This window comes from Manis javanica, chromosome 5 (assembly GCF_040802235.1).
Source record: "Manis javanica isolate MJ-LG chromosome 5, MJ_LKY, whole genome shotgun sequence".
Taxonomy (NCBI): Eukaryota; Metazoa; Chordata; class Mammalia; order Pholidota; family Manidae; genus Manis; species Manis javanica.
In genome coordinates this window covers 27,038,167-27,065,460 of record NC_133160.1, presented here as the reverse complement: position 1 = coordinate 27,065,460, position 27,294 = coordinate 27,038,167, and the positions used below count along the sequence as shown (strand labels likewise).

At 47.2% G+C, this 27,294-nt stretch overlaps 2 protein-coding genes and 1 pseudogene across 6 annotated transcripts in view; 1 reads left to right on the top strand and 2 right to left on the bottom strand.

Moving 5' to 3' along the window:
* The window catches only part of LOC140849506 (uncharacterized), a 139,641-nt gene that overhangs the window by 69,687 nt on the left and 42,660 nt on the right, over positions 1-27,294 (bottom strand). The window lies entirely within an intron of this gene.
* On the bottom strand, positions 5,119-26,651 carry LOC140849692 (WD repeat-containing protein on Y chromosome-like). Its single transcript, XM_073238035.1, is given in 16 exon segments — positions 5,119-5,145; positions 5,255-5,392; positions 5,961-6,182; positions 15,068-15,145; positions 16,361-16,597; positions 17,457-17,661; positions 18,431-18,501; positions 19,238-19,465; positions 20,689-20,754; positions 20,757-20,801; positions 22,188-22,325; positions 23,832-23,879; positions 24,938-25,426; positions 25,507-25,635; positions 25,680-25,798; positions 26,639-26,651. Coding segments are annotated over 16 exon segments (2,253 nt in total).
* On the top strand, positions 6,938-11,319 carry LOC140849497 (pantothenate kinase 3 pseudogene; annotated as a pseudogene).

Genomic DNA, 27,294 nt, shown 5'->3' with positions numbered 1-27,294 from the left:
GGCTCAAAATGGAAGAAGACATCTATAAACTATATGATTGTCAAGGAACTCATATCCAGAATATATAAAGGACTCCTACAAATCCAAAGGAAAAAGACAAGTCAGTAGAAAAATGGAGAGAATATCTGAATAAGCACTTAATAATAGCCACCTGACCAACAAATACATGAGATGCTCAACCTCACTACTCATCAGTGAAACTCAAATTAAATGAGAATCTTCATAACAATGTTATGTTTAGTAGCCCCACATCGCTAGAAACAACCTCAATGCCACCAAGTAGCACCGATGAATAAATTGTGGGTTATCAGCAACAGAATACTCCTCAGCAATGCTGACGACTCAACACCTACATTCAACTAATGACTGAACTGCTCGAACATAATGGTATTTGAGAGAAAAGACCCAGCCATGAAAGAGAACCTATCTCACCATTTCAATCATAGTAAGTTCAAAACCAGACAAACCTAATCTCTGGATTTAGAAATCAGGATAGGGGAGAAGGATAGGTCAAAATGGTCCAGTGGGGGAATGGGGGCCACCAAGTGCTGGTATTATTCTGTTTCTTGATATGATGTGGCTATTTGCATACGGGCTTATTTTCTGAATATTCACCAAGCTGAACCCTTTTGATTTGTGTGCTTTTCTTCGTGTACATTATTATACAACAATTCAGTTTATTTTATAAGGAAAAGAAGTGTACCTTGTCAGATACATGATTTGCAAAAATATACAAAGGCAAATAATGTTGAATAGATGGACAGTTGATGGATGAATGAACTGAATGGACAACGGGAATGACTCACATCATTGACAGAGTTTGCACTACCATCATGATCAATTTTAGACTATTTCATCACCTCACAATACATGCAAATGGAATCACACAGTATAGTGTGATCTCTTGTGGCTGGCTTTGCTTACTTAGCGTAATGTTTTAGAGGTTCATCATGTAGTATGCATCAGAATTCCATTTCTTTTTATGGTTGGATAATATTCCATCATATGGACAGACCACACCACACTTGACCCATTCATCAGTTTTAGACATTTGGGTTGTTTTCACTTCTTGGCTATACAACTAATGTTGCTATAAATACTTGTTAACAAGATTTGTGTGTGGAAATATGTCTTCAATTCTCCTAGGTATATATTTAGATGTGGAATTGCTGGGTCAGACGGCAACTCTATGTTGTAGTTTCTGAGGAACTACCAAACTGTTTTCCAAAGTAGCTGCACCAGTTTACACTCTCACCAGCAATGTATGAGAATTCCAATTTGCCCCTATCTTAGCCAACATGTATCTATAACCATCCTAATGAGGGTGAAGTGGGATCTCATTATGGTTTTGACATACATTTCTTTGATGTCTAATGATGTTCAGCATCCTTTGATATCCTTGTTGGCAATTTGTATACCTTCTTTGAAGAAGTGTCTATTTGGAGGCTTTGCTCATTTTTAATTGGGTTATTTGTCTTTTTTACTGTTGAGTTGTAAGAGTTCTTCATAAATTCTGGATTCTGGTGTCTTATATATGATTTGCAAATAGTTTCTTCCATTCTGTATGTTATCTTTTCTCTTTCTTAGTGGTGCCCCTTGGAGGCTAAAAGTTTTTAATTGTAATGAAGTTCAATTTATTTTTTCTTTTGTTGCATGTGTTTTTTTGTGTCATGTCTAAGAAACATTGCCTGATGCAAGGTCATGAAAATCGCTGTATTTTTTTCCTAAGAGTTTTATAATTTTCACTCTTACATTTAGGTCTATGAACATTCAAAGTTAATTTTTGTGAATATTGTGAGGCATGGTTTTGTGAAGTTTTTGTGTTCATTCAGTTCATATCCAGTTTTCCCAGCTCCGTTTGTTTAGAAAGACTATTCTTTCCCCCATTTGATTGTCTTTGTATGCTTGTTGAAAATCAATTGACCAGAAATATGAAAGTTTATTTTTCTACTCTTAATTCTATTCCATTGTCTATCCTAATGCTAGTACCATGCTATCTTTACTGTAGCATTGTAGTAAATTTTGAAATTGGAAAGTGTGAGTCCTCCAATTCTTTCTTTTTCAAGATTGTTTTTATTTTTAGGTCCTTTGTGTTTCCATATGAACTTCAGGATCAGCTTGTCAATTTCTGCAAAATAAGGCAGCTGGGATTTTCATATCAATTGCATTGAATCAATTTGGGAAATACTGCTATACTGACAAGGTGAAGTCTTCTAATCCAGGAATATGGGACATGTTTCCACTTGTTCAGGTTTTCTTTGATTTCTTTAAATAACATTTTGTAGTTTTCAGAGAACAAATTTTACACTACTTTCATAAATTCATTCCTAAATATTTTATTCTTTTTCATGCTCTTGTAATCTGGATGCCTTCAGAAGTGGCAAGAGCAGACATTCTTGTCTTGTTCCTGATCTTAGGAGGAAAGAATTTAATCTTTCACCATTAAGTATGACATTAGCTGTGAATTTTTTGTAAATAGCCTTTATCAGGTTTTCCCCTCCATTCCTTGTTGAGAGGTTTCTTTTTATCAGAAAAAATATTTATCCAATACTGTTTCTACATCTAGTGAGATGATCATCTGTCTTTTTTCTTCATTCAATTAATATTTATATCAATTGATTTAGGACGTTAAACCAGCGTTGCATTCCTGAGATATTCTTACTGTGTAATCCTTTCATATGTTGCTGGATTCAATTTGCTAGTATTTTGCTTAGGATATTTGCACGTATATTCACCAGAGATATTGGTCTGTAGTTTTATTTTCTTGTGATGTCTTTGTCTGGTTTTGGTAACAAGGTAATGCCAGTCTCATAGAAAATCCTTTTGGAAGAACTTTTGAAGAACTGACATTAATCCTTCCTGAAATTGTTCACAGAATTCACCAGTGAAGGCATCTGTACCTGAGCTTTCCCTTATGGGAAGCTTTATTACTAACTCAGTCTCTCTACTTGGAATGTTCAAATTTTGCATTTCTTTAGATTTTCTATTCTTTCTTGAGCCCATTTTGGTAGTTTATATCTTCTTAAGAATTTGTCCATTTTCTATCATTATTTTGATAATGAAAATTTAAAAACAGGTTAAATAAATGACTGTACCTCTATAAAGTGAACATTAATTATTACTAAGTCTGATTTTCAAGAATATTTGATAATATATGAAATTCTAGTTCATACAGTGTGATCCCAATTTGTTTAAAATATACCATTATAAGAACTAAGAGCAGCTGGTCAGAAGCACAAATTCTGAAGTCACACAGACATGGGTTTACTGCTCAGTCTAGCACTGGCAACTATGTGAGCTCAGACAGGACCTCCCAACTCTTCAGTTTCATCTCTCTTATCTGAAAAATAACATCTCCCTCACATAGTTACTGTAGAGATTCAATGAGAGGATACATAATAACACTAATCACAATCCCTGAAACACAGTAAACAGTAAATAATTGACACTTTTATTGTTGTCCTTATAATGATTGTATTAACATTATAGATTCTTCATATACTGAACCCATGGGTAATCAGTTCCCAACAGATCTGAGTGCAGTGAAGTTGTCTTCTTACTAAAACTAGACTGGACAGAATATATTTCTATAGAAATTCAAAGGGCACCTAAGACTTCAAGATGACTGTGAAAATGGCAAATGTATATAATAAGCCTTTGACCTAGCAATCTCACTTCCAGGAATTTATCCAACAGATATTTTTTCACACATGTAAAATGACATAGTCACTATTCCCTTCTGGTTAAAAACAAAACATAGAAAAGAAGCTCAATTTCCCTTAAAAGGGAATTAGATCAGTAACATATTCTATGGCTTACTACACAGCTATAAAAATTAATGTACTGCTATGCAAAGATTAAGACACATTACGGAGTAAGAAAAGCAAGGTGAGTACTAGTAGGTAAGACGTGCTACTGTCATGTAAAAAATAACATGCTACTATAATGTTAAATAATAACCCTAACTTTACACATTTGTGTTTGCAAAAACAAACCCTAGAAAAATAACCAAGAGTCAATGAAAGTGGTTACTTCAGGGAACAAGGAGAACTGTTTTTGGCAGGAGACAGGAGGAGGACTAAGACTTTTTACATTGACTGATTTAATAAACTTCCATTGATGTATAATATACACATAGGAAAAGTATATATATCATAAATGTACCATTGAATACGTTTTTACAAACTGAACATGACAGATAATGACAGAGCACTGTCCATGCCCCAGAAGTCCCCTGTGTGACTCCTCCTGGCCACTCCACTCCCCCAACAAAGAGGATCACTTCTGATAGGTTTCTGTGTTTTTGTACTTTATATGAATGGAATTATAAAACATATAATGTATATTCTCTTGTGTCTTATTTCTTTCACTTAAATTGTTTAAAGAATTGCTCATTTTGTGTTGAGTAGTTGCAAATCATTCATTTCCAATGCCGGATATTGTTCTATGTAGTGCATATATCACAATTTATTCTTTCAGACTACATTAATTAGGCATTTGGGGTTTTCCAAATGTGGAGTTATTGCACATAGTAATTCTATCCACCCTCTTATTTATATCTTTGAAGGCACATATTCCTCTTGTGTATTAGAAGTGGAATTGTTAGGTCACAAAGTAGGCATATTCAGCTTTAGTAGCTACTGCCAAACAGTTCCCCAAAATGACTATTTCAAGTTGCATTCCTACCAGCAGTGTAAATTATAGTTGATTTATATCCTTGTCAACATTTGGTATTGTCCGTCTTTTTAATTTTAGTAATACTGGGGGGGGTGTAGTGGTATCATATTGTGATACCACTTTAATTTGTATTTTTCCAGTAACTAATGAAACAGAGCTCACCTTCATTAGTCATCAGGGAAATATCAAATGATTTTTAAACTATATAAATGGTATTACTGACCTGAGAAAATACATAAATATTTTCATTATTTTTAAAAAGAATTCATGACTCCAGGGCCCTCCTTGCAAAGATCAAAGCTCATGGAGAGTGTGTGTGTGTGTGTGTGTGTGTGTGTGTGTGCGCGTGTGTGTGCGTGTGTGTGTCTATACATGTACATGTGTATGTATGTGCACATATTTGGTGTGTACACACTTGTGTTTTACTATTTAATGGTGACTTCAGGTTAACAGAAACTTTTCCACAACCTTGAACAGAAAACATAGAAGACAGAATCTCAGTAAAAGAACTATGATCCCAGCTCCTTAGTGGAGATCAAAGGCACTTTTCTGAGCAGCCACTCAGTAACCTGCCTACCTCCTTCTCCTTCAAGGGGATGTAGTATGGGAGGCTGATCTGGCCCTGTTTAGGAATTAGGTACCGGAACTTGTTTGTTCTACTGGATTGGAACGGCCGCTTGTCAGTGAATGTGCAGTAATCCTTGATGTCCCAGATCTAGGCACAAAGGGTGAGTTAGTGGCCTGGCACACCCTGACCCCCAACACCAGCTCATTCTGTGGGCTCCTCCCAGACCATTTCTCTTCGCCTGAGGGGCAGTTCTTACTCACATCTATGAAATACCCAGACACTCAGGGCCAGAAGGGGCCCAAGGGATCTCTCAGGCCAGAGCTGAGCTAGCATGCAAAGAGGGTTTGACTGGCCGAAGGACAAGACAGTCTTGCCTCACGTCTCACCACAAAGCACAAAACCAGTTCCTGAGACAGCTGATCGCAGATGAGATGCACAGCCTGGGGGTGAGGGAGCTGTAGGAAGAGAACAATAGAGTGTGGGACCCACTGGGAATGGCTTCTTTGGAGGGGCCTTTTGAACCAAGCCCTCATTCATTTCACTAGGCACACCAGAGCAGGAAAGGACTTCAGAGGTAATCCACCCTATTGCCCACTGTTTTACAAGTGAAACCAGTCCCAGAGGAACTAGGGCCTAGGCCAGTGCCACATGTGGCAAAGAGGGGTCAGAGCTTGGCTGACACCAGCCCTCAGCCTCAGTGCCCGTCCTTCCTCACCTTGATGTGTCCTTTACAGTCCCCTGTGACAAGGATCCAGTCATTTTCATCAGTGGCCATGGCACCCACGACCACATCCCCGTTGTCTTCAAAGTCCACAGGGAACTTCCCCAGTAGGCCCCCATTCCCGTGTATGGACCAGGCATAGATGTAGCCATCCATGCAGCTACTCAGCAGGGCAGCCATGTGTGGCAGGCGAGGCCTGGTCTGCAGGAAGATTATCTGTGCAAGAGGTGCGCCCACTCAGGGGTGCTGTGAGCCGGGCTCACCCTGGACACGGTGCATGGTGCTGGGGGCCCAGGCAAGTCACCACTCCCATCTGGTCCCCAAATTTCCTAGATGCCCGATGAGAATGGTGATGGTCTACTACCCTTCTGACCCAGCTAGTGATGAGGAACATTTTCTGCACTATGAGCTCCTTAAGGGCAGGAATGTGTATCATTTTTGTTCACTGCTTTACCCCAGCAAGTCCAATGGTGCCCGACACATAGTACGTGACCATGAGTGGTTATTGAATGAAGACATACAAGTCTGATTTATCCTAAAACAAACAAGATTTTCTAAGACTTGTAATTCAGTTTAAAGTGGTTTGGAGAACAAACTCATTCCCTTTCACATATATCTACAGTGAAATGTCATATTTCCAGCCATTCACCAAGATAGCATTTTAACCAAGTTCCTCAGGTCTTGTTTTGATTATGCCCTTTGCTAATTCTCCCCTTTGCTCACTTTCACTTTACTTGCCACTTCTCTGCCCATGTGGGGACCACGGTGGAAAGTGACCCTGCACAGTGGACATGAGAAGATTCAGCTCCTCTGCTGGCTGCCACCCTGCATGAGGCAGAGAGCACAGTCGGGTGGAAGTAGAGAGAATCATGCCAGATGGGAAATCGGAGGTTTCTTCACTCCTGCTAAGTCAGGTGTGGTAGCATATGTGTCCCCAAAATATGTCACCACCAACAACAAAATCTCAGTCATCTTTATTGTCAGAGAGGATAAAACAAAACACTCAACCCACTTTCCACTGATCCAGGTGCCAGGGTCACAAAACCAGGCGCCCCTGAACAAAGACAAAGGGCAAACATTTTCCTGCTTTATGCAAACATACTTGTGCATAGCACTAAATGTGGACAGCACAAACTGATGGGAAGAAATTGAAAGCACAGAATCCCAGAAATACCCAGAAACCAGCACCATTAAGATTTAAATGCATTTCCCTCCAGCTTTTTTCTAATCTCATTGTCTATGTAGACTTTAAGCACATATTTTTAAATTATGAAATATACATGCAAGATCAAACCAATGGAATAATAGAGAAGATCCAGAAAGAGATTATAGAAGACTATGACATATAAAAATGATAGAATCTTAAGCCAGTGGGGAAAAGATAAACTGTTCAAGAAATGGTATCTGAACAACTGGCCACCAGTTTATTTTAAAAATTAGATTCATACATCACAACATACACAAAATTACTTAGATGGGACAAAAAGCTGACTAAATATATATAATATTAGAAACAGTTATAAAAAAACATAAATCTTTTCTGAGATCTAGGGATACATGGTGACTTTTTCTATTGTCACAAAAGAAAATAACAAAGATGGCTAGATAAAAATTAAATCTTAGGTCATAACACAAAGGCAGATGAGATGACAATATCTGTAACATACAACAGGCAAAGGATTCATTTCCAAAGCATATAAAGAGCTCCAAGAAATTAATTTTAAAAAAAGGACAAAGGATATGACTAGAAATTTAATGCACTGAAAAAACAGAAATGACTAACAAATATACAAAAATCTCAGTATCACAAATAACTAGAGAAGTATAAAAGAACAATGCTATTTTCCACCTACCAGACAGGCAGAAATTAAGAAAAGGCTAATGCTTATTACCTGCTTAGTGTGAGGACAGAGGCAGACGCACACACTGTTGGAGAGTGTGTAGATCCCCATGGTCTTCGTGGAGAGCAAATCAGCTTGGTAACCAGAATGTACGCTGTGCATACTTGGTGACCCAACAATAGAAACCCTGCATTACTGCGCAGACAAACCTGTAAGGGTCCCAACTGCACCACTGATTATAGTAGCCAAAAACTAGGAACGACTTAAAATGTCTATCAATTGGGCATTCATTAATTAAATTACGGTGAACACAAAGGAATACACTGCAGAAATACATAGGCAGATTTTCCTGTGAAGTTCAAGGCCAAGGTCAAGTTCAATGCCCTTCCAAGGTCCTGGGAGGAATAGCAACACGCAGTGATTGTTACAACTGTCAGCTTTGTAGGTTTTGAAATTCGTTGTCATTCTTTTCTCATTCTAAATAAGTTTTCATGTTTGCATCTCATTTTTTATTCATAATTTTGTGTTATTTTTCATAAAGGTTGCCTCCCAAATGGGCTCCAAAACACATAGATTGACCTTCTGTATGAAGCTATTGAAAAGAATGAAGCTAGTACGGCGGCGGCGGCCTGGGGACTGGGGCCTTTTGTTCGGAGAGGCTGCGGGGGGGCCCGGAGCGGCGAGGCCGGCGGCCTTCCCCAGCTCGCTGGGTCCTGGCCGCCCCTAGCTGGGGTGGAGGGGCCGCCCCTTGGGCCGGGCCTCGCTTCAGGCGCCGCCGCCCCGCCCTAGGCCCGCCCCGCCCGGCCTGAGGGGAGGAACTGGCTGGGCCTCCCCGCGCCGCCCAGCCACCTGCGGAGTTACCGCCGCTACCCTCCGTGGGCCGAACTGGAAACTGCCCTTCGCCCCTCAGGCCGACGCTATGAAGATCAAGGATGTCAAGAAGCCCTGCTTCCTGCTGGTGTCCTTGAAATCCGGGGGTTCCCGGGAGTTGTCACTGTTGTTACAATTAGCGCTTTAGACACACACATGTAACCTTGCTATTGACTTTCCCATGGTTTGGCATGGACATTGGGGGAACTCTAGTGAAGCTGTCATATTTTGAACCAATTGATATCACAGCAGAGGAAGAACAAGAGGAAGTTGAGAGCTTAAAAAGTATCCGGAAATATTTGACTTCTAATGTAGCATATGGATCCACTGGTATTCGGGATGTACACCTTGAACTGAAGGATTTAGCACTCTTTGGCCGAGGAGGGAACTTGCACTTTATCAGATTTCCATCCCAGGACCTGCCTACTTTTATCCAAATGGGGAGAGAGAAAAACTTCTCCACATTACACACGGTGCTATGTGCTACAGGAGGTAGTGCTTACAAGTTTGAAAAAGATTTTCGCACAATTGGAAACCTCCACCTGCACAAACTGGACGAACTTGACTGCCTTGTAAAGGGCTTGCTGTATATAGATTCTGTCAGTTTCAATGGACAAGCAGAGTGCTATTATTTTGCTAATGCCTCAGAACCTGAGCAATGCCAAAAGATGCCTTTTAAACTGGATGATCCTTATCCGCTGCTGGTAGTGAACATTGGTTCCGGAGTCAGTATTTTAGCAGTCCATTCAAAAGACAACTATAAACGAGTAACTGGGACAAGCCTTCGAGGTGGTACCTTTCTGGGTTTATGCAGTTTATTGACGGACTGTGAAAGTTTTGAAGAGGCTCTTGAAATGGCATCCAAAGGTGACAGCACCCATGCTGACAAGCTGGTCCGTGATATTTATGGAGGAGATTATGAAAGATTCGGTCTGCCAGGTTGGGCTGTAGCATCTAGTTTTGGGAATATGATTTATAAGGAGAAGCAAGAATCTGTTAGTAAAGAAGATCTAGCAAGAGCTACTTTAGTTACTATCACCAATAACATTGGTTCTGTGGCACGAATGTGTGCTGTTAATGAGAAAATAAACAGAGTTGTCTTTGTTGGGAACTTTTTACATGTCTACATTCTCTTGATGAAACTTTTGGCATATGCACTGGACTACTGGTCAAAAGGTCAGCTGAAAGCATTGTTTCTAGAGCACAACGGATACTTTGGAGCAGTTGGTGCACTTCTTGGGCTGCCAAATTTCAGCTAAACATCAGGTTTCTCTCTGCTAATAAATGTCATCCAAGAGGAACTGACAACCAGAGGCATTATTACTGGATTATTTGTCACTGAGAACCAAAGGATAAAAGAGTAGCTCCATTCCTGTTGATATTTAAATGTCAGAATGATAAGCTGCTAAATGTAGCCATATTAAAAGAGAACCTGGTAACGTGAATTATTTCTAATTGAAATGCTTTCTCTTGTGTATATAAGCAGTGCTAATTTCTTAAATGCAATATAGCCTCTGATAATTGAGCTTCCTCTTAAAGATTTTCTATTTATTTTATGTAGCCAACATTGCAATGCTGTATGCTCAAATACAAATCTTAAAGTCTCAGAAATGTTTAACTCATGAAGATAATTGAATCTCAGTATTTGTTACAAGTCTGTTGTATGTGTGTTTTGGTTACTAGTAAGCAGACAGTAGCATACCCTGTTTCAAAACTATTGAAATAGCAATCAAAGATGATCATTTTTATGTGATTTTAGAGATGTTAAGGCAACATTATTATTACAGTTTTCCTAACATATACTCCCCAAAAGCATGTTTGTTGTGATCTTTCCCTAAAATTACTTTTTTCAAATGCAGTAGTTTAATTGAAATAGTATGTTACATAATAACCTGAATTTAAAAATGAATCTTCGAAAATGCACATAAATGATGATACTGCACTTTATGTTATGAGTAAATCAATACAGTTCAAAATGTTTAATATTTTTAAATTTGGGGTTTAATTACTTATTTGAAAGTCTGTTCAACGAGGTTCAGGACTATTCGAAGAGAATATGGTTTGCATGCATTGGTAGAGCCCTGTGCTCTTTCTATACCACATTTACCTTAGGCTCAAATGAGTCATTTGTGTTTAATTAGGTCTGTCTGAACTAGTAAAGCTAAAGACTTAATTCTATTATGAATAGCAACAAAATCTATTATTATTAACAGAAGTTATGGAAATCTAAGAGTTGTTCTAAAATTCTGGGAGTCTGAGACAGTACTGCAGAATTTTAAAAGGATCAGTGTTTCGTATGTTCTGGTAGTAAAAGCATTACAGTTCCAAAATTTGTAAAACCTTTTGCCTTGGAGTTTGTTCTCTAATTAAAGTCATTTTTTATAATGTAAAAAAAAAAAAAAAGAAAAAAGAAAACTGAAGCTGATTCACCTGTACTGAGAGGAAAAGTCCATGGTACATTACTAGGTTAAAACAAGAAAAAAGCAAACAGCTGGACTATGGTCTCAAATGCTCCCAGTTTGGGTTGAAATCAAAACCATACCTGTGTGTACAGCATATAGGAAAATAACAATAAATCTCAGAGATACACATTTACTTCTTTATAGTAGTTGTCATTTTTTAAGGAAATTTGAAAATTTTTGTCATCGGCATTCTCCAGATCATTTCTCCTAAAATGTGATTCCTCACAGCTGTACAGGATTCCCCTAAGTGATGCATGTGCCATGAAGATCTCCAGATGGCATGTGCTATTTCTGAACTGGGGAAAGCCAAGGCTTTCTTCACAACCCTTCCCGATCCAGCCTGGGGCAGCCAGAGCAGGATGAAGGTGAATGAGCGGTAGGGACTGTGGCAGGCCTGGAGAAGGCCAGGGGCCATGGCACCACATGGTCAGGGCTGTGTAGCCAGGGTCAGGAGTGGGCACAGTGAAGAGGGGCATCGACAGGATGCTGGGCCCTGCACAGGACAGAGCAGGACCCACACGGCCAGGAGGCAGCTAGCCAACGCTATTCCTTCTGCACTCTGCACCCAGCCCCCAACACCTCAAACATATCCCCCTGCCCATTTTGGAAAGAACTCCTGAACAAAGTTGGGCATCCCAGCCTCACTCAGCCCAGTGGTTCCAGATGGTTCTCAGCCACAGGGGACTAACGGTCTCCCTGGAGGCACGTTCAGAAGCTGAGAATACACATGAGCTTGACTTCATAGCTTTCAGAGCAATTTGCCACTCTCCACCGATTTGTCCTTCACCCCTAGGGAGGCAGCCGAGGACAGGGGCTTCACCTGCGCACTGTAAGGGACACAGCTTTGCCTGAATCAGTATCCTTGCCTCCTTTCCAGCGTCCTTTCTGTCTTACCCATGCTCTTCTGACATGGCCAGACAGAAATGGTGGGAGGAGAGGCCTGACAGGTAAGACCCCCTGAAGTGTCCTTTCCCCAGCCCACCCTCACCCCCTCATCCACTAAGGAAAGCCTGGGACCAAGGGTGACCCAAGAGCTGGGGACGCTCTCCAGGACACCATCCTGAGAAGTTTCCCTCTGTCCACTGTCCAGCTCCCCAGAGGAAAAGGACTTTGCTGCTTGAGGAGTAGTAGGGTGGGAGGCAGAACACTGAGAAGCCAGAGTGGGCCACCATTACACAGTGACTCACACACACACACACACCACACCCCCTACCATAGTGCCTGAAATCTCACCAACAGACATTCAGTCCTTTGCATATAACTTGCCCATCAAAAATTCAATCAAGATTCATGTTACAAATCCATATGACACACATCTGGTCAGATAAAAAGCCCAAGGTATTCCCAACAGTGACAGTGACAAAGAGATAAGGACTCAGACTTTAAAAACAAACAGCTCTGAAAGCAGGTCCTGGCTCAGCCATTTTCTGGCAGTGAGAATTCTGGGCAGATCACTCCACCTTGTGGAGCCTCGGTTTTCTTATCCATAAAATGGGAATAATAATAGTATATACCTATCAGGACTGTTTTAAGGATAAAATAAAAATAATTCATGTAAAATTTTAACAGATTTAATGATATAATTAATAATAGATATATTATAGAATGTATAACAAATAATGTAACTGAACAGCTCAATAAATATTAGCTGTTGTTTATATTATTATTAGACTGAAATATGACACAACACATCAAAAACTTCCCAAGAATGCATTTCTAATCCTAGTTTTATACCTGGGAAACAGACAAGAGATCCAGAATTTATGTACAAGGATGCTCATGGCAATACTGCTTACAAAGGCAAAACCTAGAAACCTAATCGCCCATCAGCAACAGCAGTCTGGCTAGATAAATAAAATAATTCATTTTTAGGTCACAAAATAATATAATTTATTTAATAGACTATGCATAGCAAACACCAGAACACTATGCAACTACTGAAAGGAAAGCTGTGGTTCCATAAACACCACCGCAAAAAAATGCCATCAGGTGTTGGATGAAAAAGAGCAAGTGGCTGAATAATATATATAATATGATATTACTTAGTGAAAAAATATCGACAGGTACATATATGCATTCATACATGTCTGTGCTTGCACATGCCCAGAAAAAAGCCTAGGAGAACACGTCTTAACAGCAATTGCCTCTGGAGATTTAGGAGGGAGGTAGCCATTCTTTCACTTCACACATTCCTATGAGGCTTGAATTGTTCAGTTTGAATGAAGGACACATATCACTTTTTAATTAGAGGGAGAAGGAGAGAAGGGCTATTTCTTGAACACCCCAAATAAGCTCCCTGTGAGAGCCTTTGTGCCTGTAGGTCCCTGTGCCTGGGTCCCTGTCCCTCCAGATAGCTGCAGGCTTCACGCTCTGTGCAAATGCCACTTCCTCTGTAAAGCCCACCCTGACCACCCTATTTAAACAGCAGTACCCTCTCCCCCTCCCATGCCATTCTCCCTACGTCTTCCTAGTTTTCTTGTTCTCCATTGTACTCGCTCACCCTATGACCTCCCACTTATTTTACTGGCTGGTTCATTATCTGTCTCACCCTGACTAGAAGGTCAGCTCCAGGAGGGCACAGGCTTTCGTCTCATTCACCTGTGCCTCTCCAGTGCCTGGCAAGGGGCAAATGCTCAACGAGTAACTGTGTGTACCCTCAAAATCTCAATCATATATAAACTACTCACAGGCATGGTAGTACAGCCTAGAGAACAGAGTCAACAATCCTGTAACATCTTTCTATGCTGATAGTAACCACACTAGTTGGGGTGAGCATCTAATAAAGCATATAACTGTCAAATCACTGTTGTATACTTGAGACCAATATACTAGTGTATATTAACTATTCAATAAAAAAATAATAATAACTATCTGCGCCCTGACAGGACTAGTCACAGTCAAAGGTGGGGCTCTGATTCATCTACCTTGGTCCAATTCTCGGACTGAAAGAGATGCGGTCTCATGAGCAATTCTGCTTCTAGGAGTCCATCCTTCTGACACACTCACACAAGTGCACAGAAATTTACGTACAAGGATGTTCAATGTATTGCCATCACAAAAGTTAAGAACTGGAACTAACCTGTATGTCTATCAATAAAAAAATGACTTAGTAGATTACAACACATCTAAACAATTGGGTATTATGCAATTATTTTAAAAAATAAGGTAACAAATATTAAGCCAAGTCTAAATTACTGATATGAAAACACTATGATATGCAGTTAAATTTTTTCAAAAAGCAAATGGCAGGACATAGCTACAATTTTACATCAGTGGTCTGAAAAGTTAAAGGACAGAGGCTAAACCAACCCTGCACTGTGGGGTACCAACCCCACGTCCTCCAGTCCCTGGTCCCTACAGGGGACTAAGGGGACAGTCCTTCCACGCCCTAACACACCTATAATTTGTTTTTTCACTGGTCTCATGGTAGGGACTTAGGAAATCCACATAATCTCTGAATGACTATATCTTTGCAGATTAAAGCTGCAAGGGGCCTTAGGAGTCACCTCATCCAGCAGTGACAGCACAGTAAGGGGAGTCCATGGTCAGAAGCAGAAAGATACAGGAGGAAGGGAGAGCACAGGTGACCGATCCCACACAGGTGTCATACCAAACACCCCCGCAGGGCACAGAAGGGCATTTTTAACAGTGGACTCTGGAAATGGTCCTGCCTCCCAGGTCCAGCCCACCAACCAGGAAGGGACACTGCTCATCACCCTAGACAGGCCCCACACACCCAGGAGCTTCCCCCAGGCACAGCAGCCCTGAAGCTGGAATCCTGAGTGGTTCCATCATCTCCACCATGACTTTCCATGCCCTAGGGAGAACCAGGCTGGACCCTCCAGGCTCCCCGGCACAGCGTGTCCCAGCCCCTTTCCAACAGCTTGCCCCCAGCTCACACCCCACACCCTGCCTGGGCAGAGCCAACCTTCTCCACCAATGGGTGGGATTGCAGCAACATCTTCTGGAATTCCCCTGTGCTCCTTTCATTCTCTTGGATAACTGTCTACCTGCCATGGGGATTTGGCAACATCTTGGGGCTGCCAGTGCTGAGAGGTTTTTAGAAAGCAAAACGGGCCTCCCAGGTCATCATGAGGGCTTCTCCCACCCTACGGAGGATCAGAGACCAGAGGCAGATGCTGAAAGGGTGGCCGCCCCAGCCCCACTCGGTAGACAGTGCACCACCCTGTGAAGGCACAGCGGGGCTAACGGTGCTGGGCGTGACACACTGATGCTGAGTAGTCTCCACGTTAAGTTACCAGCAGCTTCTGCTCCCAGGGAAGAGGTTTGAGTTTGCCTTTGGGGAAGCCCCCCTCCGTTGTTCTAGAAGAGACACGCTTGCCTTGCCAAAGGTGAGAATAAAGGGATGCACACCCATTGCTCTAGAAGATTTGAATGCAGGCTGCAACCCTGATATTTCAAAGATGGTATGAGTGTCTTACAGTAATGGACAGCGTGTGCATCCTACAGCAGAATTCCATCCTCATAGGTCATGTATACCACGGTCTAAACTGCCAACTGCATGACAAGAATTGTGTGTTTGGGGAAGGTGGGGTTTCTCTTTCAGGCCTCAGCTACCAGGAATGGGAATCAGACTTCAATTCCTGAGACAATCTGAAAGGCTCCCCAAGCCCCACACAAGAAATTCCTGTATTATCTGCTTAGGGTCAAACCACCCTGTGAGTAGGGGAAGGATAGCTCCCTGTTCTTTCTCTCTACTCCTCCCAAAATGGGACCATCAGTCAAACCTGGAAGGGTTAGTCCTGGGGCACAGACAAGGGCTCAGATGGGCGGGAAGTGGTTTGCTTGCATCTGGGCATCAGGCCCTGGGCACCTGGTCTCCAGGCTGGTGATGCTTTTTGGAGGAGGTAGGCAGGCCTTGTGGCTCACCTCTGCCATGAGCTGGAGCATGCTGAAAAAGGATCTAACCTCTAGCTGTAGTTCTCTGGGTTGTCTTCTCTCCAGGCCCTGCCCCCAAGCTTCCAGAAACTGGGGTCTGGTACTGGCCATGCTCTGGAAGGGAACCTGCCCAGGTTTAGGCAGGCTAGACAAGGTGGGCTAATCAGGAGGTGCCCAGCCCAGGCCTCAGTGCTCAAGACAGGTGAGCTGATAGATCTAAATGTGCTCTGGAAAGTGTCTGAATAGGAAAAGAAACACACAACAGGTGGACTCAGGGAGCTGGACAGTGAAGGTGGCCACCTGGCTCAGCTCTTGCTCCCACCCGCAGGGGCACAGGCCCATCTGGCTCTTTGTCTCTGGGGTCGTCTGGCTCCTTGTCTCTAGGGCATCGCATCACTGGGGGGGCTGACATCAGGTTCCGCCTCAGGCTGACGTTTGCCACAGTCTTGGCACTGGGGACCTGGGGCTGCATGGGGGTTTTGTATGCCCATCTCTTGTGCCCCACACAGGGCTTGCTGGGCCTGGAACTCTCAACCAGACATTCGTCTACTTCTTGCACCTGTGCCAGGAAGAGAGTGGCCCCTGGAGCACTACAATGTCCCAGAGGGAAAATTAATGCCCAATGCCAATACCAGAGGACCCTCTGGGTACCAGGTCTTAATGCCCAGAAACCAACTGCCCTTAAAAGCATCAAGCCTTGGACAAGGAGCTTATATTACCTTGACCCCTGGCCAGTCATTGATGCACTAAGTACAACTAGGCAGGAGCCTGCTCCCCTCAAGGACTAAACTTCCCCACCTGTAAAATGGACAGTAGTTTCCAAATATTTCTGAGGTTGTTTTTCATCTTAAGGAAAGCTCCAAAGTATAAAAGCAGTTTTTAAAAACTGTGCTGCTCTGGGAACAGCTCCTGAAATAGCCTGCAAGCATCTCTCCCCAAAATGTTTGGGAAACTACTAGATGAAGTGACCTCAGAGTCCCCTTCCAGTTTTAATCTGCAAAGATATGGTTAATTCAGAGACTGTATGGGTTTCCTAAGTCCCTACGTGAGCCCAGTGAGCCTGGAGAGGTCATGTGTAATGGTGATGGGTTAGTTGGGAGCCAGCTTCAAGGAAAGAGTAATCTACTAGAGGGAACACGGCTGGCTCCAGCAGAGTCAGATTGCCCGGGTTTGGATTTATCACTTCCTAGCTGTGTGACCTTAGGCAAGATGCTTAACCTCTCTGTGCCTTGGTTTGCTCATCTACCAAATGAGGATGATTATAGAAACCACCACCTACCTACCTAGCTCCCACCCTCCTCCAGAACAAGTGGCCACCATCCTCTCTACTTCCTGGGGTGCTCACTACTGCCTAGGCCCTACGAGATTCACCCACAGCTGAGAGAGGCGAAAGGAGAGTGTGTCCCTGCTGACCAGACCTCCTTGGGTGACTGGGGCAAGGCGCTCACAGAGGCATAGAAACCGAAGATGGGCTTGAACGTGTGGATGTTCCAGAAGAGGATGTCCCCACTGCAGGAGGAGGTCCCGAGACACTGGCTCTGGTACGTGGCCATGCTCAGGACGTCCTCCCTGTGGAAGGTCTGCAAGTGGTGGGGCAAGAGCACCGGCCCGGTCTTGTGGATCCTGCACGCATGGCCAGAGGCAGGGGGGCAAGAGCTCAGCCTTCACGGTCCACTGGGGGAAACTCAAGGCCTTTGGGATCCCAGGAGCTGACTCAGAAGACACCCTCGGGTGTCAGAGAAGGACTGAAGCTCTGTTCCTCTTACCTCACCTACTAAATGCTTGCTACAAGGCCCTGTTCTGGGAGTTGGACAAAAACAAACCCGACACATTCGCCCCATTCAGTGACCTGAGTAAGGATTGAGGGTTAGAGCAGGGAAAGCCATGGCCCTAGAAAGGCCCTCTGACGAGGAAGGGGCCTGGCCCAGGCTGTTCCCTCTGCCTGGAATGCTCCTCTTACCTCAGGTGCTCACTGCTTCACTGAGACTCCTCCTGCCCACTCTTCAGGTCCCACCGAACCCCCAACCTCTTCAGATGAGCCTTTTCTGATCACTCCTGAGACTAATTCAGAGACCTGTACTTGTTTTGCACAGCACTCATTATGAATGCCGTTATTTGATTAGTGTCTGCCTCCCCTTAGAGACTCCAGAAGGATGGAGACTCGACTCTTGTTTATACCCATCTGCAGCACCTTGCAGAAACTCTAGAATATATTGACCTCAAGGGGTGAGAATGAATGGATGGATGGGCAGATGAAGCATTGGACGCTGCCCACCACTTACTTCCTGCCTAGTGTTCCAACCACAAGCAAAGCTGGAATGGAGGAAGCTGTCTAAATGAGAGAGGGAACAGTCAGTCGCCCTTACTACCCGCATGCACCCTTGCTACACACATGAAGTACGTGATTCTCCTACTCCACCCAGTCACGCAGAATACTTTGTTCATATGGATAATCCCACTAATCTGTTGAAAATGAAAGAAAGCCAAAGTCTAAGGCAACTCAGAGAAAATGGTTCTGGGCCCCGAATGCCTTCCTAACTGTACTAAGCAAGAAGTCAAAACTCTCGAGGAGGGTGAGAATTCCCTAGAGTGCCTTCACATCCCATTAACTCATTGGAGGAGGTAGAAAACGTAGATCTCCATGTCTGTTTTATAGGGCAATAAGTGGGAAACAGACAAGTGACTTGGTTAAGGTCAAACAACTGAGTGATAGTATCTGGACCAGTACTCAGATCCCTAGCTTCTTGGCCGAGCACTTCATCTGAGTTGGTTAAAGGACTGCATAGGGTTAGGAATGCTCAAGTCCCAAAGTGGGACTGCTCTGTGGACTGGCTTTGGTTTATGCCATACCCACAGACTGTCCCTATAACCCTTCAGGCAATTCCCAATAGGGGTAAACAGGGTGGCTCTGAATCACCTGACCCCACTGCTAGAAATGCAACCCAAAGTTCTCATACATGGGGTAGGAAATGCTAACAAACTAGAAAAGCAGGGTAGTTACCATTCGTAGGACACTTATTAGGGACAGGCACTGTTACCTACCTTTACTTCATGCACAAGGGCACAAAGGCTCAGGGAGGGAAGTATGAAGCCTGGCAGTGCATGTGCACAGCTGTTAAGGGCAGCATAAAACATAGTGCATCCCAGGGTCATGGGGGCTGTGCTTTGCTTCTTAAGAGGCCCCCTGAATCACACTGACCTCCAGCTGGTCTGGGTTGGGGAAGGTGAGCAGGCATTCACCAGTGCTGTAGTTCCACATCTTTACGGTGCAATCACGCAAACGCGTGAGCAGGTCCCGCTCTGACTCATCCAAGGACATCGCGGTCAGCTCCACGTGCTGGTCACGAGTCACAGAAAACTCGACCATACTCCTGCCTGTCGCAGTCTCCCACACATTCACCATGCCATTCAGGCAGCCGCTTACCACCTGTGGGGAAGCACACAACTGGGGATCCTGGAGAGGAGAGAGTCCCCACTCCCACAGGTGGCTTCTGCCTGTCATGGCTGGGACTAGCTCAACACCCCTCTATACATTGAGAAGACAGGCATTCAGGGCTCTCCTGATGCCAGATAAGACACTCTTGTAAACTGGCCTTCCTCTGCTCTGTGCATAGGGCAGTACCAACAGGCACAGCTCTTTTGGAAGGAACTGGATAGGAGAAATCCCCTTTAACTTGGAAATAGAATGTATCAGAATCTATGCAGAGAAAATCATCTCTAATTCAGAAAAGACATTTACTGAAGCATTAATCATGGGGTGGTGGGATGAAAGGCAGGGAAACCTACAGGAAAGAGGCTAACTTTCCCCTAAGTAGGGACATGTTGAGAGTAAAGGATGGTCACCTCATACAACACAACATTTTGCTGCCATTACAGCCCTTGTATAGTAGTGGTAGGTGAGTTCTCTTTCTGACCACCGCTCCTCCTGAAAACATCTGAAAAAGCCTGAGAGGTAGGGGGGGGCTAAAACCAGCTGAAGGCGTGCGGGAGACCTAAAGTGTGCAGTCCGGTGGTGCCAGGAGCCCGGATGAGAGGGGAGTGCAGAGACGGGAGCTCTGGCCTCGGGCGGCCGAAGCTACAGCAGATGCAGCCTGCCCTGCCCAGAACCCAGGCCAGGAAAGGCATCCCAGGGGAAGGAGGCAGCGGTCCCAAGAACCCTCTCTGTCCCCACACTTCAGAAACCATGTCCCCTCACCATGTGCCCAGTTGCCCTGCCCAATACAGAGATCTCTTCTCGGGATCAGGGTGCTACCCACAGCCTGGGCCTCTCTTTCTTCCCACAGTGGACAAAGTCCAAGAACAGCTCCCCTAGAAACTGGTGCCCAGGATCAGAACCCCCATGGGAACCTAGCAGAGCAGCCCATACCTAGCACACCATTTCCCACTCATGTAGAGATGCTGCCTGTGGGAACCGACCTGAGGCGGTGGCCAGGCTGCAGGTCAGAGGAGGCAGGAGATCCACTGGCCAAGTGGCGGACCTCCCACCTCAACACCGGCCAAGGCTCCATCGAGCTGCCGGCCGTGAGAGTTTGCCCCACCCCACCACGGGCACTGACTGTCCCTTGGCTGCTGATTCAGACACATCGGAGGTCTGGGTCCTGCCTGTGTCACCAGGAACGCCTGCCCCAGAGACGAGCGTGGCCCACTCACCTGCTTCAAATTCGTGTTGTAGAGGATGGCGCACAGGGGTGAGCTGTAAGTGTGGTCTTCTCCTGTCCATTCCCACGCCCCTGGGTCTCCAAGTACCCTTTTAGGATTCCAATCTGTAAGCAAGGAGAGGGGCAGACAGCTGGGCAGTCAGAGGGCTCTGCCCTCAGTGACTGTGCCCAGGGAGAGACTTTTCAGACATTAAGACATCCAGACTGTGCACACGCCTGAGCCAGCCAGGCCCCTCAGCTCCCCAGCATGCCTCTCACCCCTACTCCGTGGCCTCTACTCCCTGAGATCAGGACTCCCAAACCCTAGTGTTCTCATAACCCCCAAAGTCCAAGCCCAAGGTCCCTCATGACTTCAGAGGAGTTTATAGCCTCGATCTGATGTCCCTCCTCTGGGAAGCCTTCCCTGACTACCCTCTGCCCTGGGCCTGTCTACAGATCAATGTCTCTGTGCTCCACGAGCCACCTAACACATCTTCATGACAACACATGGCATTTTGTACTTAAATTCTCTGTTCTCCTTCTACTCTGAAGATTCCTTGAGGGATGGGACAGTGTCTAATTAATGTATTTTCTGCTCCTGACAAAGAGCAGGGATTTGATAATGTGTGATGACCTGAAATGAGCTTCAAAAGTCTACTTAATTCAACAAATGCTTGCAGCCACTCTGGCACTCAGCAGAGATGGAGGAACCTATGAAACTCACTATCTGGGGAGAGCCAGTCAGGGGCACAAGGCTGGCATGTGTGCCAGGGTGGCTGGCCAACAGGGAGTATAGGCCTCTGTGGAGCTACCCCTTCCTCCCAACCACAAATGACACTTCATCAGCCTTTCTAGAAGCTCCCATTCACTGGCTGCCCATTGTCTAGGCCTCTCCTAAATCCCCATCTTGTCGTTAGGTCCCACACCACCCTGGACAGTCAGCCCCTTGTGCTTCTCCCATATATCTTATCCTCTGGGGGCAGGGGCAGGACACAGGGCACATGGGCACCAGCTAAGTCACAGCTCACAGATGGTCTTCACATCAGTTCTCTCCAAGTCCTCTCCAGAGGGACTGCTCAGGTGTGGGCCCTGCCTTCCTAGAGGGAAGTCATGATTTAGCAGGCAAGTCCCAAGAGATGGACAGGACACCTATGAGGGCCAATACTGAGGGGAAGGCATGGGACCAAGGGAGCTTAGTGGGGAGGCTCCTGACCCAGCATGGGGATCAGGGCGGGCTTCCAGGAGGAGAGTCTGGAGGATGCACAGATCAGGAAAAGAGCAGCATCTGAGAGGGTGACAGGCTGGGGGCCTAGAAACAGTCTTCCAGGAAATCCCAAAAGATGGGATCCTCATGGGCAAGCCACACTCTCAGCTTCGTCCTCATGGTGTAAATAAAGCACCGTCTCGGGAGGGACAGGACATGACCATCCCTTGGGTGTCCTGGGGGACACAGACCCTGGCCACAGTGGCCACCCTCTATATGTAGCCATGCCCCTGCTGCACAGCACTCACTGAAAAGGTGCTGAAGACCAGGGTGCTGTCGTTCGGGTGGAAGTAGGCATTGGTTGCAGGGCAGCTTCCCGGGGCAAACAACCTTCCACAGAAGAACTGGAGGCGTACGTGGTCCTGCAAGTCCCACACATGGATATTCTGCCGGGGAGGAAACAGGCAGAGGCCACAAGTGGGTCCTCAGGGATGCAGCTGGCACGTGAGGCTGTGGGGTGCTCATGGCAGCAGGGTCAGGGGTCCATGGCACCAGCACTTCCAACACACCCACCACACTACATGTCTGCCACCCGCCGTACCCCTACAGCAGGGATGTCCCCATGCTCAGTTGTGGAGATCAACGCTCAGTCACAGAGCCTTCCCCAGGGCCTCTCCCCTGCTCAAGCAGGGCCGGGCAGCTATGACCATAAGGATCTCAGCAAGCCCGTCCCTGTGCCCAATCCAGCCTCTGGGCCTACGGCCGAGGTGATGATGTCCAGCTCCCAGGGCTGACAGCTGCTGGGAGAATTCGACAACAGCAGGTGTGAGGTATGTGGGTAGGATGGCTGGGTGACTCCAAGGGTCCTGCCAATTCTCAATCTATTGAGTCCCAGAAGACAGAATACTGTCCCCTGAAGGGGGCACCTGGAACCATGGGCCCGCATTCCCACACTGGCCAGAATGCCCAAGCAGCCCAGCAGATGGGGTGGTTCCTGAGCCAAGAGCTGCAGAGAAGCAAGGTGCCAGGCCCTGAGCCAGGAGCCAGGAGCCAGGCATTTGAGAAAGGTCCTGTCAGGCCGTGAGGGCCAGGGCTGCCGGAAAGGGTCGCCGCAGACGTGAGAGGTCCACTTGGGTTGAGGGGGAGGGGTAGGGCAGGGGACTAGCTCCTATGTGTTATAGTGTGCACCTACTGTGTGCCAGACAGGACACTGTTCTTTTACCAGCAGTCTCCTCTAAACTACTCAACTCCCTGTTCTACGGAGAAGACTGAGACGCAGAAAAGGCCTTGCGCAGCACCACAGAGGAAGAAGCCAGGCTGGGCTTCCTGGGAACGCAGCTCCAGTGGACTGCTCAGAGCTGGCCTCAGGCCTGTAGCGGGGGCTGTTAGAGCCCCCCACCTCTAGCGGATTCCACCCAGAGACCTCCCTCCAGCATGTGGCAGGTAGGGGGCACCATCCGAGCTGGCTGTCCGCTGAGCATGCAGTTTCCCAGAATCGAACACTGCAGAATCCAGTCACGGCAGCACAGCACTGAACAGGCAGTCACCTCCACCAGCCTGCCCCTCATGCTTCTGCTCATGCATCCCAAGCCCCATTTTAGTCTCAGCTAGCTGTGATTAAGCACCCAAAATGAGACACACACTAAAACATTTCTTTAAAATTTCCACACTTTCTGCATGACACCAAAATCTAGCTGTCCCTGGACTTAAAATTCTGAATTTGGGAGGCATGTGGATCTGGGTGGAGGCCCCATATGTATGGAAGTCAAGAGATGGGATCCTTGCGGTCACCACCCAATCTTCAGCCCAAGGTCTCTGACTGAATGGGGTGCTGTCCTGTGGAACCACAGCCGTCCAAAACCTCCCTGACTAGGGGGGTCCAGGGAGATCAGGGGTCCAGGCCTAAACCCCTGCCCTGGGCAGCCAGTCAGGCCACGTGCGCACAAGCTCACCTGGGACTCTTCCTCTTGCCTCTGCCCAGGGTCCTGGCAGAGCAATTGCTAAGAACAGGGAGGAGAGGGCGAGAAGGCCCCTGCAGGGGGACCTCGAGGTATGACACAGGCAGAGCTCCTTTCACAAAAAAGGTACCCAGCCCTTGGAACTCCTGAACACTTACTGCTCAGATGCCAAGTTCTGGTTTAAATGAACAAGGAGAACCACAGGCTCAACAAGCCCCAGGGCTTGAATGAAAGCCACGATTATGCTGCTGGGTGTCCCTTCAGGCAAGATCTGATCACCGTCATCCTGGACGCCCTGTGGGCTCCTCGGCAGTAGGCTGGATATGCCCTTTGTCATTGATGAGCAAGAAACTTGGAAAAGTTACTCATCTCAGAGGCTGGGTTTGCTCATCTATGGAGCCAATACCAACTTCGTGGGAGTTCGGGGGAGACGGGACAGTGTGAGGCCTGGCAGGAGCCACGCGAAGGTCTTTCCTGGTCATGCTGGAGTGGACATAGCCTACACTACCAAGGGACTTCCGAATTTGGGGCAAAACTGGTACTAGTGGGAGCAGCCTCTCTGGCCATCCACCTCTAGCCTTCCAGAGCCCACTCTGGGGGTGCCCACATTCTCAGGAAGTGGCTGCTGGACTGTTGATCAGTCTCATTAGGACTGACAGAAAGGGGGCCACCTCCAGGTGCTTGTGCTGGAGATGGGCCCTCTGGGAATGCACAGGGCTTGCCCTCCACAGGAAGACATCTGCGTGAATCAGGGATGCGGGGAGTTGGAGAAACCCGTTCTCAGTGCCGAGGTGTTCTTCTCTGTTGCCTGGCCTGTGGGGTCCCAGCCACGTCCGATCAGACCACCTTGGGGCCCCAGTCACCAGGCCCAGCTGCCCTTCTGACTGATGGAGGGACAAGGATCTTCCCCTGGCATGCACCTGGGGACAAGGAGAATGCCTCCCCAGGCTGGGACAAAGTGGCTAGTAAACACCCAGGCCCTCCACAGCTGGACCCTCACACGCAGCCCATGGGTCCCCCCTGGCAGCAGGGGTGGCTGCCTACATTGGTGTGCTGGGAAAGCACAGGGACTCGAGAGCCTGGAGTCTGTTTTCATCAACCAGAAGCTTCTCCTGCAGCCTCTCAGCCTCCTGCTTGCTCTGGGCTTCTGCCCACTGCAGCACCTGGTAATCCAGCATCTTCCTCTTGGCCAGGGAGATCTGCTCCTTGAGAGACTCGATGGCCTGTGCCTGCCCCCGGTACTCCACAGCCAGCTTCTCCAGCTCGTGCACCCGCAGCTCGGCATTGCAGCACCCGTCCTGGGCCTCCTGCAGCTTCAGCCGGGGCTGGCCAGCCTGCACCTCCAGCTGGGCCCACCAGTGCTGCTGTAGCCCAGCCACCTCATCCTGGGCCTCCTGCGGCTTCTGCCGCAGGCCCTCCTTCTCCTTCATGTGCATGGCCGTCTCGATGCTGCGCTTGGCCCGCAGGTTGCCCGGCTCCAGCTGGTGCTCCATCTTGATGCCCTCCATCCCTACCTTCAGCTCTCCGTTCTCCTTCTGCTGGGCCCCAGGGCCTGAGTTCAGGGTGGCCTTGAGGTCCTCCAGGGACTTCTGGTGGTCCAAGGCCAGTGAGTCCAGCTAGGACTTCCAGTTGTCCATGAGCCCCATTTCTCGCTGGTGGCCTGCTGGACCTTCCGCCACTCCTGCGTGTACTTCTCGTTGGCCACCCGGAGCTTTTCCACCTCCGCCTGGTAGGCCCTTAGGGCCTTCTCGTAGTTGTTCCGCAGCACTGCTCTCTGTTCTCCCTCTGGGGCTCCTTGCTGGCCAACAGAAGCCGCTCCCGTGGCTGCAGTGTCTCGGCAGCCTCCGGGTGGGCGGCGGGCGGCCCGCCCGAGTGCAGTAAGCACTGCTGCAGCTCCTCGATCTTGCAGCGCCGCAGGGTCAGCTCCTCCTCCAGCTGCGGCACCCGCCACTTCTGGGCCACTGTGCAGGGAGAGAGGAAGGCTGGGGTCAATGGGCTGTCTGAGGACTCCACAAGGGCAAGGCGGGGCCTCCCCACTCAAGGGCCCCAGCCCCAGTGGGGGTGGGCCACAGGAAGGGAAGGGCGCCCACCTTCACCTGAGTGCCGGCTGTCTGTGGCCCTGCCTGCCACAGCCTCCAGGAAGACTTCCCTGGCTTGTACCCCAGTGATTCAAGGAGTCAACTGTCCCTGCTGCCCAAGGTGGCTTGGACAAAGCAGCAGTTACGGCTTTCTCGACGTTCATTATCTTTTTAAAGAGCAGAGATGACAGGGAATTTTGCATTGTCCTGCTCTTGGAAGGTCCCCAGACAGTTGGGGTTGAATCACAGGGGCCGTCCGGAGGGCGTGGCCAAGGAAGGGTTTAATGCCTAAAGCAAAACAAAATTCATGCTCCCAGACCCACCTTCTGATGGAAAACCCTGAGATGAGAAGCTTCATCCTCTAAAACTCCATCCTGACCTTGTCACTGGCCATCAATTTGGAAGCAATGTATTCAAAACTTTTAAATCTTTTACCAGCTTAAAAAAATTTGTTTCTGAAAGTGATCTTTAGACTTCAGTGAACCTGTTTTTGTTTTTGTAATCAGGTTGAACCCTAGCCCAACATGCCCGTGTGGAGGACTAACACCTGCTTACCGCCACTCGGTCAGTTTCTGCAAGCAGCCTTCATGCGCACGCGTGTCTACTGCATGACACACCCTGTCACCCAGCAATGGCCTGTGCGCGCAAAGGGACCCAGTTGCCAGCGCATACACCATTCACCCGTGGGCTTAGGATGACCTACAGAAACTGACTGCACCCCACCTCCCACCCACATGCTGCTTGTGGTGGTTTTTCCCAAACACTGCTGGCAGGCTGTTTGGCTGCTTTGCCGAGACAACTACAGCTGGGCTATGTGCTGGGCAGGGCTGGCCAGCTGTTTGGATGTACGTGCCTGCACAGGGGGCCTGCCCTGGCACATGAAGAGGTCAGCTGGGCCCAGAGCCTGGACTCAGAACCAGGCCCTGGCTTAGCAGGACCTCACCCCCAAGCAGAGCTTCCCTGGCCTATGACCCATGCCCTGACCCACCGTATCTTAACAGCCTGACCCTAGGGCTGACACAGAACCCCATGTCCTTCAGGCTGGCCCCTCCTACCACCATATTTAAGAGCCCCTGGGCTAGAGAGACCTGGGTCTGCGGTCCCTGACTTCCCAGCCTGGGGAGAAGGCAGGCGTGGACACGCTGTCCCCATGCCTGCCCACATTTGGGGCAGAATGTGCCCAAGAGGTCCCCGATTTCTGGCCATGACGAAGCCCATCAAGGCAATGGATGGGGAGGGAGGAAGGGGAGGGTCTCACAGGACATTCCCAGCCAGTGGGACCAGGAGCTGGCCAGTGAAGACCCCTCCCCCCAACAAGTACCATGTGGCAGTGAAGACTAATCACGTCCCTAACCCTCTACTTCCCTCCTGGAAGGGGC